Source organism: Leucoraja erinacea, chromosome 19, assembly GCF_028641065.1.
Source record: "Leucoraja erinacea ecotype New England chromosome 19, Leri_hhj_1, whole genome shotgun sequence".
Classification (NCBI taxonomy): Eukaryota; Metazoa; Chordata; class Chondrichthyes; order Rajiformes; family Rajidae; genus Leucoraja; species Leucoraja erinaceus.
The window spans coordinates 37998900-38014821 of NC_073395.1; the positions used below are offsets into that span (position 1 = coordinate 37998900).

General features: G+C 43.1%; 1 protein-coding gene across 1 annotated transcript in view; it reads right to left on the reverse strand.

Moving 5' to 3' along the window:
* Positions 1-15922, reverse strand: part of cftr (CF transmembrane conductance regulator) — a 143693-nt gene that overhangs the window by 14791 nt on the left and 112980 nt on the right. The window contains exons 18-21 of the mRNA XM_055650852.1: positions 13600-13679; positions 5385-5535; positions 2319-2546; positions 805-905 (exon numbers count right to left, since the gene is read on the reverse strand). Coding sequence (XP_055506827.1) covers positions 805-905; positions 2319-2546; positions 5385-5535; positions 13600-13679 — 560 coding nt within the window. The remainder of the gene's footprint in view (positions 1-804; positions 906-2318; positions 2547-5384; positions 5536-13599; positions 13680-15922) is intronic.

Consider the following 15922-nt stretch of genomic DNA (forward strand, 5'->3'; position numbering starts at 1 on the left):
GTTGAACAACAAATATTATTTTAGGATTTACAAAAGTTTTACTTCTCTATTACAAATAGGGATATAATGCCAGATAAAGAAAAAAATATCCTTAATGGAAATCAAGTCTAACGATCTATTTGAAAAATAAAACTTTTTCATACAAAAGGCTGAAACTTCTAGACGTTGAACATCTTAGATGGATCTTGTAACATGGTGCAGACAGGAAGTATTATTGTGACTTCTATTATAAATGCAAACCAACACAGGGGCAACAGCCATTAAGATTTAATTTTAATGCCAGAATCGGTTTCTCCATTAATTTTCCATGATTTTTGTTTGGACAGGAATTTTCTGGGAATGACATTGATTCCATATTGAACCTCCTGTGTCTCTCTATGTGGCTGCCACCAGGTTTATAATGCCACAGGAAGATGGAAGATCTGAATCTCCAGCCCCTCCTCACCACTGGTGTCCCATTGGCGATGTGATTGATGTGCATAATATTCCCATCTTATTATCACCTAAAAATATGATCACTGAATACTTCAAGGTCAGTTGCCCTTGCTGCACAAGGAGTGGATTCCAAAGTGGAACAAGATAGAACTAATGTGAATGGTGGTTGGCATGTATTCAATGGGCTGAAGGGCCTATTTCTGTACTCTACGTATACTTAAGACTTTCAGGAGATGTAGATGAGTTATTTTCATGGAATACTTTTAATGAACGAACAGTTATCATTGGATTATTATTTTAGATTATTTAATAATTTTGCACTAATAAATTTACAGCAAAAAATGAGAGCACTTTGTAATTTTTTTTTACCAGACTATCCACATCTATGCTTGAGTTGACAGCCCATTGCATAGTACTCGTGATGTTCATGGCTAAGGTCAGAATAATTCCAACTTTTCCTTCCCCGACATCTAAAGAAAATAGACGTAAATCCAGTCAGTAATTGGGGTATATTAGAATTCTGTTATAGAGTTGGCATATAGTTGCCACAACTGGCAAAATGATTCTCTGAATCATATTATCTCTGTACCGCCCACTCCCCTGACATTAGCCTGATGAAGGGTCTCGACCCGAAACGTCACCCATTCCTTCTCTCGAGAGATGCTCCCTGAGTTACTCCAGCACTTTGTGTCTACCTACTCTAAATCAACCCTCCATTATCATGGCTTGGACAGATAAACAATTAACGGTGATATCTTTATAACTGGTCTATCTTCATAATGATGGGGCAAGCTCCTTCTCCCAGCTACTACTAAAATTCTTGGCCTGATGTTCCTGCATGTTACCCACGGGTTACTGCCCTAGTTCACTGAACAGCCAAGATCTTCTCCAAGCCCCTACATTCGGGATATATTGGTACACATATGGGGCAGCACAGACCCATGTGTGCAACCCTGCCACTTTCAAAGGTTACACTTAAAGAGGGAACTGCAGATTCTCCAGCATCTGCAGTTCCCTCTTTAACCCTGCCACTTTCAAGGCAGGTTAGTCTGACTTCAGTGGTTGGTAAGATTTTAGAGTGCATTACAATGTTGCATTTATTCCGAGCGGACTAGAATACAAATACAGGGATGTAATGCCGAGGCTTTATAAGGCAACGGTCAGACCGCATTTGGAGTATTTTGCGCAATCTTGGGCAATCTGAGGAAGGATGTGCTAGCATTAGAGAGGAGGTTTACAGGAATGATCCCAGGAATGAGTAGGTTATCATATGCTGAGCGCTTGCTGGCACTGAGCCTGTACTCGCTGGTGTTTAGAAAAATGAGAGGGGACCTCATTGAAACTTACAAAATAGTGAAAGGCCTGGATAGAATGGATGTGGAGAGGATGTTTCCACTAGTGGGAGAGTCTACGACCAGAGGTCACAGCCTCAGAGGCCAAATCAGTCGATATACTTAAGGCAGAGATAGACAGGTTCTTGATTGGTAAGAGTGTCAGGGGTTATGGGGAGAAGACAGGAGAATGGGGTTAGGAGGGAGAGATAGATCAGCCATGATTGAATGGCGGAATAGGCTTGATGGGCCGAAAGGCCTAGTTCTGCTCCTTTCACTAATGACCTTATGAAGGCCAGTGTTTACCAGAATGATTGCCTCAATCAAGGTTATAGCAAAAAAGTTCCAGGCCTGGGAAGGGGGCTTCTTGTAGCTATTACCCTCTCATTACGTTTATTAACTTTGACCCCGTACTCCTCAGTACATAAGCATGAAAAAGATCCATTATATCCATTAAGGTGCGTGGGTTTCTGATGAGAATGTTAACCCATCATTACCCTTTGGTGCTGATGAATGTGCTGCTTATGCGTTCTTATTATCTCACCAACTTACTGTGTGTTGCTATGGAGATGAAAGTAACTGCAATAAAGAAGAGGACAAATATAATGTCAATCCTCATCTGGAACCAGCGCAGTGTTGAGAGGTAGAGAAACCAGTTTGCAGTGTGGAGGTTCAAAGCCTTGTGAAACAGTGTCTCAAAGTAGGACTGGCGGCCAAAAGCTCTCACTGTCCACAGTCCCCTCAATGACGTGAAGAGATGGCTGAAAATTGGGCTGCGAGCTATAACCAAGGAGAGATAACACAGATATTGTTATTAATCTGATCTCTAGTTATGATTTCAGTTAATACAGTAGTGGAGAATTTCCATAAAGTAAATTTCTGTTTTACTGGTAATTATTTTTCACCTGCTAGTGAGTGAATTATCAAATATCATAACACCTGGCAGAATGATCGGTTAAATGTGGTTAAATTGGGCGTCTGCATTAGGAGTCTGCCTCGAAAAAGATTTCTCAGTCGGCATTATGGCACCAGACGGCGGGCCAACATAGCACGGTGGCGCAGAGACCCGGGTTCCATCCTTGATACGGGAGGTTGTCTACACGGAGCTTATACCTTCTCCCCGTGACCGCGTGGGTTTTCTCTGAGAACCTCGGTTTCCTCAAAAGTCATACAGGTTTGGCGGTATTAATGTAAAAAAATGTCCCTAGTGCAGGATAGTGTTAATGTGTGGGGGTATCGCTGGTCGGTGTGGACTTGATGGGCCGAAGGGCCTGGTTCTGCGCTGTATCTCTAATCTAAAGTTAAATTAAAATGAAGATGGTGACGCATCTGTGACACATTTGGCTCACTATCCTGGCCTCCACTACTTGTCTCATTAATACTTTTATCATACTTTCCATGAATGGCCTCACCAGACCCTTGAGATTAAGTAGCCAAACTAAGTATGACACATTGAAAGAATTTGGAGCTTTGCTGATCTGATTCAAATTTCTGAGCGCTTCTTTGCAATAAACTGAATTATGAACGTCCATAACCTTGGAGTATTTTACTTTCATTTATTATGCAAAAACAAACATTTGGTGAAGGTAGCAATTAACATTATGGTTATAAAGATCAAATATGGAAAATTGATCATGTCTATAAAGGATAAATTCAAAAGGAAAGCCTGGAGTTGCACAATGGATAAAATCCATCCTTGCAATGTTTGTTTCATCATTCATTATCACTGCAGCTTAAAGTGACCAGATTACAGGTAGGAAAAATCAGGGCACTCTTTTTCTGGGTGGGCTATAAGGGCTGGAGGAGGAAGAGGGCAGGGGATCCATGAGCCTGGACATGGGGTATGGAATGGAGGGGATAGCTTTGTTCAAGGCCCAAGGTAATGGAGGTAGTGAAACTGTGAGGCAAAACCTGCCTTTGGAATCTACCAAGCTTGATTCATTACCATTTTGATTGACCAAGATCGTGTAAGAACTTGAAAAATTCAGCTAGCACTAACTATATTTTAAATGCCCAAAAAGCAACTGGATTTATCAATGCAGATTTCTAAACAGTTTTTGCATGAAGTCAACTTCCCAATTCTTCCCCAACTGGTAGCCCAGTAATGCAGCTGGCAGAGCTGCTCCCTCACAGTACCAGAGAGCTGGGTTCAATCCTGACCTCGGGCACTGTCTGTGTGGAGTTCTTACGTTCACCATGTGACAAATACAATTGACTTTGACTTTATCACATGTTTTTTGTCCTCTTGTCCTCCGGGCTCCTCCCACATCCCAAAGATATGCAGGTTGATGGGTTAATTAGCCACCCCAACTTGCTCCTAGAGTGTATGCTGATTGGAGAATCTGCGGGGGAGTTGGTAGCACGCAGTGATAATAGGATTAATGGAGGATTAGTGTGAATGGGTGGTTGATAGTTGGCCCAGACTCAATGGACCCGTTTCTCTGCTGTATCTTTCTATAACACTAACTGAGATAATGAAGAATCGATACTGAGGCATGAGCCTGAGTGGGAGTGGGTTACAGATGAGGCCCATTAGACACCAAGGAGGTATTGTGGACCATTAGTCATCTCTTATCTCTGTTGATATGCTAAAACTAGGATAAAAGATGCCGTAACAGTACCTTGGTCAGGAGACCTGGACAAAGAGTGGCCTCATGTGTATGATTCTGAATTGAATTGAATTGAATTGAATTTCCTTTATTGTCATTCAGACCTTACGGTCTGAACGAAATTTCGTGCCTGCAGTCATACATACAATGATACAATAATAAACAACAATAAACACAAATTAACATCCACCACAGTGAGTCCTCCAAACACCTCCTCACTGTGGTGGAGGCAAAAATCTTAGGGCTGCAATCTCTTCCCTCTTCTCCCTCTGCGCTGAGGCGATTCCCCACCGGGCGATGGTACAAACAGTCCCGCAGCTCACCGAACCACGCGAACGGGCCGGTTCAAACACCGCGGCCTGGGGTGGTCGAAGCCGCCGCACCTCCAGTCCAGCACACGCAGCCGCCGGCCCGCGGCTGAACCCAGGACTCTGGACACCGCCGCCAGAACGTCGTCCCAGCCACCGGAGCACCGTCCCAGCCCCCGGACCGGATCGCCCTCACGTGAGTACCGTTCCACCCTCAGGCTGGGCCACTCCAGCGGGAGTGCCGTTCCTCCCTCGGGCTGGGCCACTCCAGCGGGAGTGCCGTTCCTCCCTCGGGCTGGGCCACTCCAGCGGGAGTGCCGTTCCTATTGATTACTAGCTATTGATTACTATTGATTACTAGGTTGCAGGGTTTTAGTTTAGTTTAGAGATGCAGCATGGCAACAGGCCCTTCGGCCCACCAAGCACGTGCTGACCAGCGATCACCCGCAGTTCTATCCTCCAGACTAGGGACAATTTACAGAAGAATATTAAACTACACATTCAGTTTTGGAATGTGGGAGGAAACTGTAGCACCCAGAGAATACCCGCACGGTCACAGGGGGGAGCGTACAAAATCTCAGTTAAAGAATGGCACCCTTTAGTCAGGATCAAACCAGGTCTCTGGTACTGCAAGGCAGCCACTCTACTGCTGTGCCACCCTCTAAGGTTAAACAATCAGTATCTGCTCTCTTTATGCATACCTTCAGATTCCAGCTGTTTCAGCTGCTGTGATGTGCGGAGGAAGTAATTCCTCAACATAATGAAGATGACGGTGACTGGGATCGCAGCCAGCAGAGTGTATGGTTGCAAAATAGACACCACACTGATGGCACCCACTACGATCAGTATCAACTGCAAATGGAACGCAAAGTCATTATATTGCCTCTCATTTATCAAAATTATCATCTTATACAAACTATAGCTAAATTGTTAGGATTGTAAACGCTTTGGCGGTCCTAATAACATAGGTCCAAAGGTTAGAATAACTAGTATGCTCTGATATCTCTAGTCCGAATACTTTTAGGCAGACCTTGCCTAGGTTTGATCAAATGATACTTGCTACTCCCAGTGGTAGGTTCTTTATTTCCTCACAGATTCACTCCGTAAAACTGCTGTTGAATGACATTAAAATGAAGCCTGCGACCTGGCATTCCAGGATATTGTGTGGATGTTCTTATCTACTCAAGAGATGTGGGCAGTACAAGCAAAGGCAACACTTGCCGATCATCTCAAACTGTCTCTGAGCAGTTTCTGAACTCCATCACTGCACCATTGCTTGGTTTGAAGGTGCAGTTGGGACTAAAGTGCCAGAATTTTGATGTACTTTTAACAAAGAAAGATAAGGTGACATATTTTCAAATCAGAAAGACTTGGGGAACCCAATATTCTAAATAAGCCCTAGCTTATGTAGGCGAAGACACTATGAGTTGATCATGGGGAACAAGGATATGGCAGACCAATTGAATAACTACTTTGGTTCCGTCTTCACTAAGGAAGACATAAGTAATTTGCCGGAAATAGCAGGGGACCGCGGGTCAAAGGAGTTGGAGGAATTGAGTGAAATCCAGGTTAGCTGGGAAGTGGTGTTGGGTAAATTGAATGGATTAAAGGCCGATAAATCCCCAGGGCCAGATAGGCTGCATCCCAGAGTACTTAAGGAAGTAGCTCCAGAAATAGTGGATGCATTAGTAATAATCTTTCAAAAACTCTTTAGATTCCGGAGTAGTTCCTGAAGATTGGCGGGTAGCAAACGTAACCCCACTTTTTAAGAAGGAAGGGAGAGAGAAAATGGGGAATTACAGACCAGTTAGTCTAACATCGGTAGTGGGGAAACTGCTAGAGTCAGTTATTAAAGATGGGATAGCAGCACATTTGGAAAGTGGTGAAATCATTGGACAAACTCAGCATGGATTTACGAAAGGTAAATCATGTCTGACGAATCTTATAGAATTTTTCGAGGATGTAACTAGTAGCGTGGATAGGGGAGAACCAGTGGATGTGGTGTATCTGGACTTCCACAAGGCTTTCGACAAGGTCCCACATAAGAGATTATTATACAAACTTAAAACACAAGGCATTGGGGGTTCAGTATTGATGTGGATAGAGAACTGGCTGGCAAACAGGAAGCAAAGAGTAGGAATAAACGGGTCCTTTTCACAATGGCAGGCAGTGACTAGTGGGGTACCCCAAGGCTCAGTACTGGGACCCCAGCTATTTACAATATATATTAATGATCTGGATGAGGGAATTGAAGGCAATATCTCCAAGTTTGTGGATGACACTAAGCTGGGGGGCAGTGTTAGCTGTGAGGAGGATGCTAGGAGACTGCAAGGTGACTTGGATAGGCTGGGTGAGTGTGCAAATGTTTGGCAGATGCAGTATAATGTGGATAAATGTGAGGTTATCCATTTTGGTGGCAAAAACGGGAAAGCAGACTATTATCTAAATGGTGGCCGATTGGGAAAGGGGGAGATGCAGCGAGACCTGGGTGTCATGGTACACCAGTCATTGAAGGTGGGCATGCAGGTGCAGCAGGCAGTAAAGAAAGCGAATGGTATGTTAGCTTTCATTGCAAAAGGATTTGAGTATAGGAGCAGGAAGGTTCTAAAAGACAGAAGTGATTTTGTTCGGCCCTAATGGCTGCCGTGAACCTCCCTCTGTTGACTTGGGTCCACTTGCAGTGTTTGTAAAGCCAACAGTTTTAAACCTGGGTTTTATGATGGACAGTGATTTTAAATTAGATAAGCAAATAGGCGCAGTGGTTAAGTCCAGCTTCTTTCACCTAAGGAAGCTGGCAAAGGTGAAGCCTATTCTCGAGCGGCAGCATTTTGAAACAGTAATCCATGCCTTTATTACATCTCGGCTGGATTACTGTAATGCGCTCTACACTGGAGTCTCGCGAGCTTCGTTGGCGCGTCTCCAGTTGGTCCAAAATGCTGCCGCTCGCCTTTTAACCGGAACTCGAAAGAGGGAGCACATTACCCCAATTTTGGCCTCCCTTCACTGGCTTCCAGTGCACTTTCGAGTTCATTTTAAAATTCTTTTATTTGTTTTTAAATCTTTGAATGGCCTCGCCCCGCCTTACCTCTCTGAGCTGCTCCACCTATATGCTCCTACCCGGTGCCTCAGGTCAGCGGATCAGCTGCTCCTTGAGGTACCAAGGTCTAAGCGGAAGCTCAGAGGGGATAGAGCCTTTTCTGTTGCTGCACCGGCACTCTGGAACACCTTGCCGCTGCAGATCAGACAGGCCCCTTCACTGTCCATCTTTAAATCCTCCCTAAAAACGCACTTTTATTCACTGGCTTTCGACACTGGCTGAGACATTGTTCCTGTTTTAGTGCTTTTAATGTCTTTTAATTTTTTACTGTTTTTATAGTCCTGTCGTCTTAATGGTTTTAGTAGTTTGTGATAACTTTTTGTTGATTTCCCTTGTACAGCACTTTGTGGTAACTGATGTTGCCTAAAAGTGCTTTATAAATAAAGTTATTATTATTATTATTATTACTGCAGTTGTACAGGGTCTTGGTGAGACCACACCTGGAGTATTGCGTACAGTTTTGGTCTCCAAATCTGAGGAAGGACATTATTGCCATAGAGGGAGTGCAGAGACGGTTCACCAGACTGATTCCTGGGATGTCAGGACTGTCTTGTGAAGAAAGACTGGATTAGACTTGGTTTATACTCTCTAGAATTTAGGAGATTGAGAGGGGATCTTATAGAAACTTACAAAATTCTTAAGGGGTTGGACAGGCTAGATGCAGGAAGATTGTTCCCGATGTTGGGGAAGTCCAGGACAAGGGGTCACAGCTTAAGGATAAGGGAAATCCTTTAAAACCGAGATGAGAAGAACTTTTTTCACACAGAGAGTGGTGAATCTCTGGAACTCTCTGCCACAGAGGGTAGTTGAGGCCAGTTCATTGGCTATATTTAAGAGGGAGTTAGATGTGGCCCTTCTGGCTAAGGGGATCAGGGGGTATGGAGAGAAGGCAGGTACGGGATACTGAGTTGGATGATCAGCCATGATCATATTGAATGGCAGTGCAGGCTCGAAGGGCCGAATGGCCTACTCCTGCACCTAATTTCTATGTTTCTATGTTTCTATGTATTCACCAATGCATAGTATTATATAAATGTTTTACTTCATCCTTTAATAGATTTATGCCAGTTGCTCTGCTTGCCAGAAACCATTCAGAATTACAATGATTTAGTCTTATTAATGCAGGCTAGCCTCTGATGGCACTGGACATGGAAATTTAGAGCTTGTGTTCTCTTTCCCTCCTGCTTGTCAAACACTTTAATTCCCCTTCCCTTTCCCCTACACTGTCCTGGAACCTCCCCCACTGTCAGAGTGAGGCCAAACGCAAATTGGAGGAACAGCACTTCATATTTTGCTTGGACAGCTTACACCCCAGAGGTATGAATATTGACTTCTCTAACTTCGTAACCCTTGCATCCCCTCTCTCTCTCTGTCACTCCCCCACCCAAGTCATTGTACTAGTTTCAAATTCATCTTGTTTGTTTAAGAAGGAACTGCAGATGCTGGAAAATCGAAGATAGACAAAAATGCTGGAGAAACTCAGCGGGTGAGCAGCATCTACGGAGTGAAGGAAAAGGCAACGTTTCGGGTCGAGAGCCTTCTTCAGACTGATGTGGGGTGGAGGGGGGACGGGAAGAAGAAAGGAGGATGCAGAGACAGTGGGCTGAGAAGAGCTGCGAAGGGGAGGGAGAAAGCAGGGACTACCTGAAATGAGAGAAGTCAATGTTCATACCGCTGGGGTGTAAACTGCCCAAGTGAAATATGAGGTGCTGCCCCTCCAGTTTACGGTGGGCCTCATTCTGGCCGTGGAGGAGGCCCAGGACAGAAAGGTTGGATTTGGAATGGGAGGGGGAGTTGAAGTGCTGAGCCACCGGGAGATCAGGTTGGTTAACGCGAACCGAGCGGAGGTGTTGGGCGAAGCGATCGCCAAGCCTACGCTTGGTCTCACCGATGTAGAGCAGCTGACACCTAGAGCAGGGGATGCAATAGATGAGGTTGGAGGAGGAGCAGGTTTCTGCCGCACCTGGAAAGACCGCTTGGGTCCTTGAATGGGGGCAAGGAAGGAGGTAAAGCGACACGCGGGGGGAGGTAAAGCGAGGTTGAGTCTCATTGTCTGTAACTTGTTTTCATCTAACCCACATGGGATGTCTCCTTTATCATCATTACTTTTTGCATATCTTTCATTCATTTGTTCTGTATCTCTCTATAACCATATAACCATATAACAATTACAGGACGGAAACAGGCCATCTCGACCCTTCTAGTCCGTGCCGAACACATATTCTCCCCTAGTCCCATATACCTGCGCTCAGACCATAACCTTCCATTCCCTTCCCGTCCATATAACTATCCAATTTATTTTTAAATGATAAAAACGAACCTGCCTCCACCACCTTCACTGGAAGCTCATTCCACACAGCCACCACTCTCTGAGTAAAGAAGTTCCCCCTCATGTTACCCCTAAACTTCAGTCCCTTAATTCTCAAGTCATGTCCCCTTGTTTGAATCTTCCCTACTCTCAGCGGGAAAAGCTTTTCCACGTCAACTCTGTCTATCCCTCTCATCATTTTAAAAACCTCTATCAAGTCCCCCCTTAACCTTCTGCGCTCCAAAGAATAAAGCCCTAACTTGTTCAACCTTTCTCTGTAACTTAGTTGCTGAAACCCAGGCAACATTCTAGTAAATCTCCTCTGTACTCTCTCTCTTTTGTTGACATCCTTCCTATAATTAGGCGACCGAAATTGTACACCATACTCCAGAATTGGCCTCACCAATGCCTTGTACAATTTTAACATTACATCCCAACTTCTATACTCAATGCTCTGATTTATAAAGGCCAGCACACCAAAAGCTTTCTTTACCACCCTATCTACATGAGATTCCACTTTCAGGGAACTGTGCACAGTTATTCCCAGATCCCTCTGTTCACCTACATTCTTCAATTCCCTACCATTTACCATGTACGTCCTATTTTGATTTGTCCTGCCAAGATGTAGCACCTCACACTTATCAGCATTAAACTCCATCTGCCATCTTTCAGCCCACTCTTCCAACTGGCATAAATCTCTCTGTAGACTTTGAAACTCTACTTCATTACCCGCAACCCCACCTATCTTAGTATCATCTGCATACTTACTAATCCAATTTACCACACCATCATCCAGATCATATTATATCACAGTCTATATCTCTTGTTTCCCTTTCCCGACCCTCAGTCTGAAGAAGAGTCTCGACCCGAAACCTCACCTATTCCCTTTCTCCCGAGATGCTGCCTGTCCCGCTGAGTTACACCAGCTTTTTGTGTCTATCTTCAGTTTACACCAGCATCTGCAGTTCCTTCCTACACATGTAGAAGGATCTGTAAACCCTCAGATTCCAATAGGAATCATAGAATTGCAGGAACGATTGGAGAGGAGAAGGGAATTTTAGAAAAAATATCTGATTTGCTTAAACTACTTAAATTAAAAATAGTTTAAGTATTTTCATTGATTTATATTAATTTTCATAATTATTACTGTTATTTAAACAACAAATACATTGAAGACATTTTAAATCCTTTGAGGGCTGTCAAAGTTTCCAGAGGAAATGTTTGTATGTGGCATGAACTCGGCAATCCATTTCCTCTCGTATGTTGTTCAAAGTCACTTCCTCCCATCCTCTGGCCTCACAATTCACGCCTCTCACAGCCTTTTGTCTCCTTTTCATCTCCGGCCTTTGTTCACCCATCTATATCCACTAGAGTTGCCAACTTTCTCACTCCCAAATAAGGGACAAAAGGTGGCGTGCTCGCCCGGGATGAAGTGAACCGTATTAGCCTTTCCGTGGGAGGACGCGACGAGGCAGGGACTCGTGAGGAATCTCGCAGAAGGCGAGATGGACATCGAACGGCAACAGATATGATGGACCGGTTGATTAAATCTCAGAGCTGCCGCCTGCCTGCCGGGCCAATTTGCCGTGTGTTCGCTCCTGCGGGCGCTGGCACTCGGGAGATTTAAGGGGCGTCGGTGCTCAGGGAATCGGTGAGTGCTCCAACCGAACAGGGGCGTTGGTGGGAGTGGGGGTGAGGTGGGCGGTTGAGAGACGCCAAAGAGATTTCATACATTAAAACGTGAAATTAAAAACACTCCCAGGGGCAGAGGAATGAAGAGGAGAGAGATGTGGGGGCAGGGGGGGGAGGGGGAACTAACCCGGAGAATGAAAACGCACAAGCGCCTGGCGGGCCAACCCCGAACACTGTGGTGATGGAAGGTTTGGTGTATTAAATGCATTTTCGACTTACAATATATTCGATTTACAATGGGTTTATCGGAACGTAACCCCATCGTAATTTGAGGAGCACATGGTCATAGCAGTCAAATACGGGGCAAGGGCGGTCCCGTATGGGACAAACCAATTTAGCCCAATATACGGGATGTCCCGGCTAATACGGGACAGTTGGCAACTCTAGTATCCACCCATCACTTTTTTCCCTGCCCCTGCCTCTCTTACCGCTTTCTCCCACCTCCTACTACAATCAGTCGAAAGAAGGTTCACAACCCAAAACGTCACCTATCCATGTCCCCCAGAGATGCTGCCTGACCCATTGAGTTACTCCAGCATTCCGTGTGGTTTGTTTATGAATCTAGCATCTGCAGTTCCTTGTGACTAGCATTTTGGGTCTTTTGATTTTGATGTGGTTAGTTCAGGAGGGTAATGATTGTAGGCAGTGGGACAAAGCCAGTGAAATACAGGCCAAATTAGCGTGGATTTGAGTAGTTTGCCCACTCAGAGAAAATGCATTCTTGATATTGAACAAACAGAGGAGTCAAGAGGCAAGATAATGTGTTTTATTGTCATATGTACTGAAACGGAACAATGACATTCTTACTTGCGGCAGCATTACGACTTTGTAAGAGGCCTGTCCCACTGCGGCGACCTAATCTGCGAGTTCAGACGAGTTTGCCCTCGATTCATACTTGCAGCATGGTCAACACGAGGTCCAAGGAGGTTTTTGTAACTCTCCTTCATGCTCAAGAGTAGTCCCAGCATACTTGAGGCCTCAGCTAGGTAGCGGCGTATTTTTCAACATGCTGAAAAATGCCCGCGAGTAAAATGACGCCATGGAAAAAAAACTATTTTTTTTACACGTAGGTTTAGTCGAAGTAGGTCGTAGTAGGTTGGCATGTTATTTGTGGGTAATCGATGGTAGTCTAAGGTATTTGAAGGTAGTCAAAGATAGTCGTAGATAGTCTTCAACATAGTCGAAGGGAGGTCAAAGGAGGTCGTCTTCACTCTCCACTGTTCGGTGTCCAATTTTCCCGAAGTTAGTTGAAGCTAGTCTTCAACATAGTCAAAGGAGGTCTTCAACATAGTTGAAGGAGGTCTTCAACATGACACTTTTTCAAACTCTCCTAAACGCTTCTAAAATCGCCAATTAGGTCGCCCGAGTGGGACAGCCCCTTTAAGAGACTTTTCTGTGCATTTAAATCTGTTTATGTTTCATTTAAACCTGTCGGAGCTTATGCTGATTTTTAAAAATTCCTTGTAGACTTAAAATGACTAAATAGTTTGTCAGATTGCTACATAGGAAAGTCAAGTGCAGCCCTATCAGCATTAGTCAGTGTTTTATTTTGAATTTGTTTAACTGAATTTACATTTTAAAACATTCTTAGTGTGTAATTTGAACTCACTTTATTCAGGAGTCTCGAAAATTAGATAAATAACGTCATTGTACAAGTTTAGATATAGACTATAGAACAGTATAGAACAGGAATAGGCACTTCGGCCCACAATGTCTGTGCCGAACATGATGGCAAGATCAACTCTAAATATGAAAACAATCTTAGCGTCAACAATTTTTTTTGAGAAAATAGAAAGCGTTTGATCTGAAATTGTCTGACCTGCACAAAGTCAAAGACGGTGAGTGGTAGCACATCATCAATAATGGCAGTGTCTTTGATGAATCGGTTTAGGATTCTGCCTACAAATGGAAATAAATAGAAACATGTTGAGAAGCATCCATGCTTCATGAGCAATACACTACAACACTAAAATTAACTGCATCTTGTTTTAAATACAATAATAGGCTCAAGGTAAGGCATAAATCTGCTTAAGTACCATCGCAAATTCTTTCATTGTATCCAAATGCTTATAGATCAATTTCTAATGAGCACCAATGCAATTGTAAAGGACATTTTACTCTTTTTACACACCTTACATTGTAGTACTAGCATCTACATTGTTACATTAATTGAACGATACATCATGAATATAGGCCCTTCGGCCCACCAAGTCTACACCAACCATTCATCCATCACCTGTTCTTACCAGTTCAATGTTATCCCACTTTTGCAACCTATTCCTACATAGTCGGGACAATTTACACAGACCAATTAACCTATAAATCTGCATGCTTTGGGAAGTGAGAGGAAACCGGAGCACCCAGAGGAAATAGACACAGTCACAAGGACACAGGAACATGCAGACTCCACACAGAAAGCACCTGAGGTCAGGATTGCACCTGGGTCTCTAATGCAGCAACTCTACCAGCTGTGCCACTGTGCTGCTCATTGGCAATCTGCTCAATGTGCTGCTCATCAAACCAGCAACCAATTTATGGTGTTGAAAACAGAACATGTAAGTATTATTAATAATCAAGCTTTCCTATTGCTGGTTATGGGAGAAAGTTCCCTGAAAAAGAAATGTTTTTTTGTGCAAGGCAGATCTAGATTAAATCCTGATCTCATGTGGAAACTGCACATTCTCCTATCTTGTGCCTTTCCTCTGATGCTCGACTTTCCTTCCACATCAACAGAGAGATGTTGGTAGATTAATTGGCACATCCAGATCGTGCCTTAGTGCAAGTAAGTGGAAATAGAATCAAAAAGGGGGGTTTAATAGACAATAAGTTCAGAGATCCAGGGAAATCAGGAAAGCAGGAGTGTGGTTAAGAGGTTAGTTCTTTGACAGTCAGTGTAGATCCAATGGCCTGAATTGTCTCCTCTGTGTCATAATGACTAGAACATACAAGTATATTAACCTATTTATGTCGAGATCACATTGAATCAAAGTTGGTAACATCTCCATGTGCATATGTTTCATTGGATTAGCTTCACATGCATCATACTTCACACAAATATTCAGTACTGTAATTGTGACCTATTTCAGCTAAATACGACTTCACTGCAAAAGCCTGGGCTATGGTTTTTATCATTCAGAAGGAAGTGCTTCACTAAACGGGTAAAATACTGATATACAAATAGTGTTCATTTTGACCTGTTTTTGTCAGATTCAATTACAGTAGCAAGTTCATTCCTATCAGATAAGACGCAAGTCCAATGTTGTGTAGAGGTCCCCCGCATCGCTATTAGTTAATACGTTTCTTGTTAAATGTAGATTTATGCATTCCAATATTCAATGCTCTTTCTTTGCCAAATGATTTATAAGGCCACTGGTTTCAACTTTGACTCCTCTCCAGTTTAATTGCAGATCACAGGAATAAAAGCCAATCTTGCAAATCAATCTGTCACTTGCATCTTGTAACAGGTTAATTAAATTATATGTGTTATACTTCATTTACTTGCCCTTTAACTTGGTTTCTGCCTGTGTGACATTGTTAGATTTATGTGGTACACACAGAAAGCTAAAGCACAGCTAAATCAAACAAATTATCAAATTAAAACCATCAGATCAAAATATTTCCTTCCTTATTTTTATTGTTCGATTATCCAGTTGAAAGATTTGGACTCCAATCTTCAATAATTTCCCCTAGAGCCATTGATTTTGTCACCAGATCATTTTTAAAACCTTTTGCTAATGACGTACCATGGTCAAAAGTATTCAAACCTTTAGGTTTTGAAATTTAATAGTAAAGAAAATGTTAACAAATGTTGCTTCAGTCAAAAGCTCATATAACACTACTGTAGGGGATTACAATGGATACGAGTTGACTATCAGTAGATTGCACTGAACCGTTCTCTATAATCTCAGATCATTTCATATAACATTAAATAATTCTAATATAAATGATGTATGTGTAATTGACCAAGGAAAACAGGGCAATAAATCTATGACTTTTGTGGTGAAAGTAATACGTTATCAAATACACTAAAGCCTGTTATTATCTTCTCTGAGCTTTGCAGAGCCAGGTTAGATTTCTATGGATATCAACTAGCTTTCATCTAAGGAATACTTCATTTTTGTTTATTTTTGCATAAAGGCTTG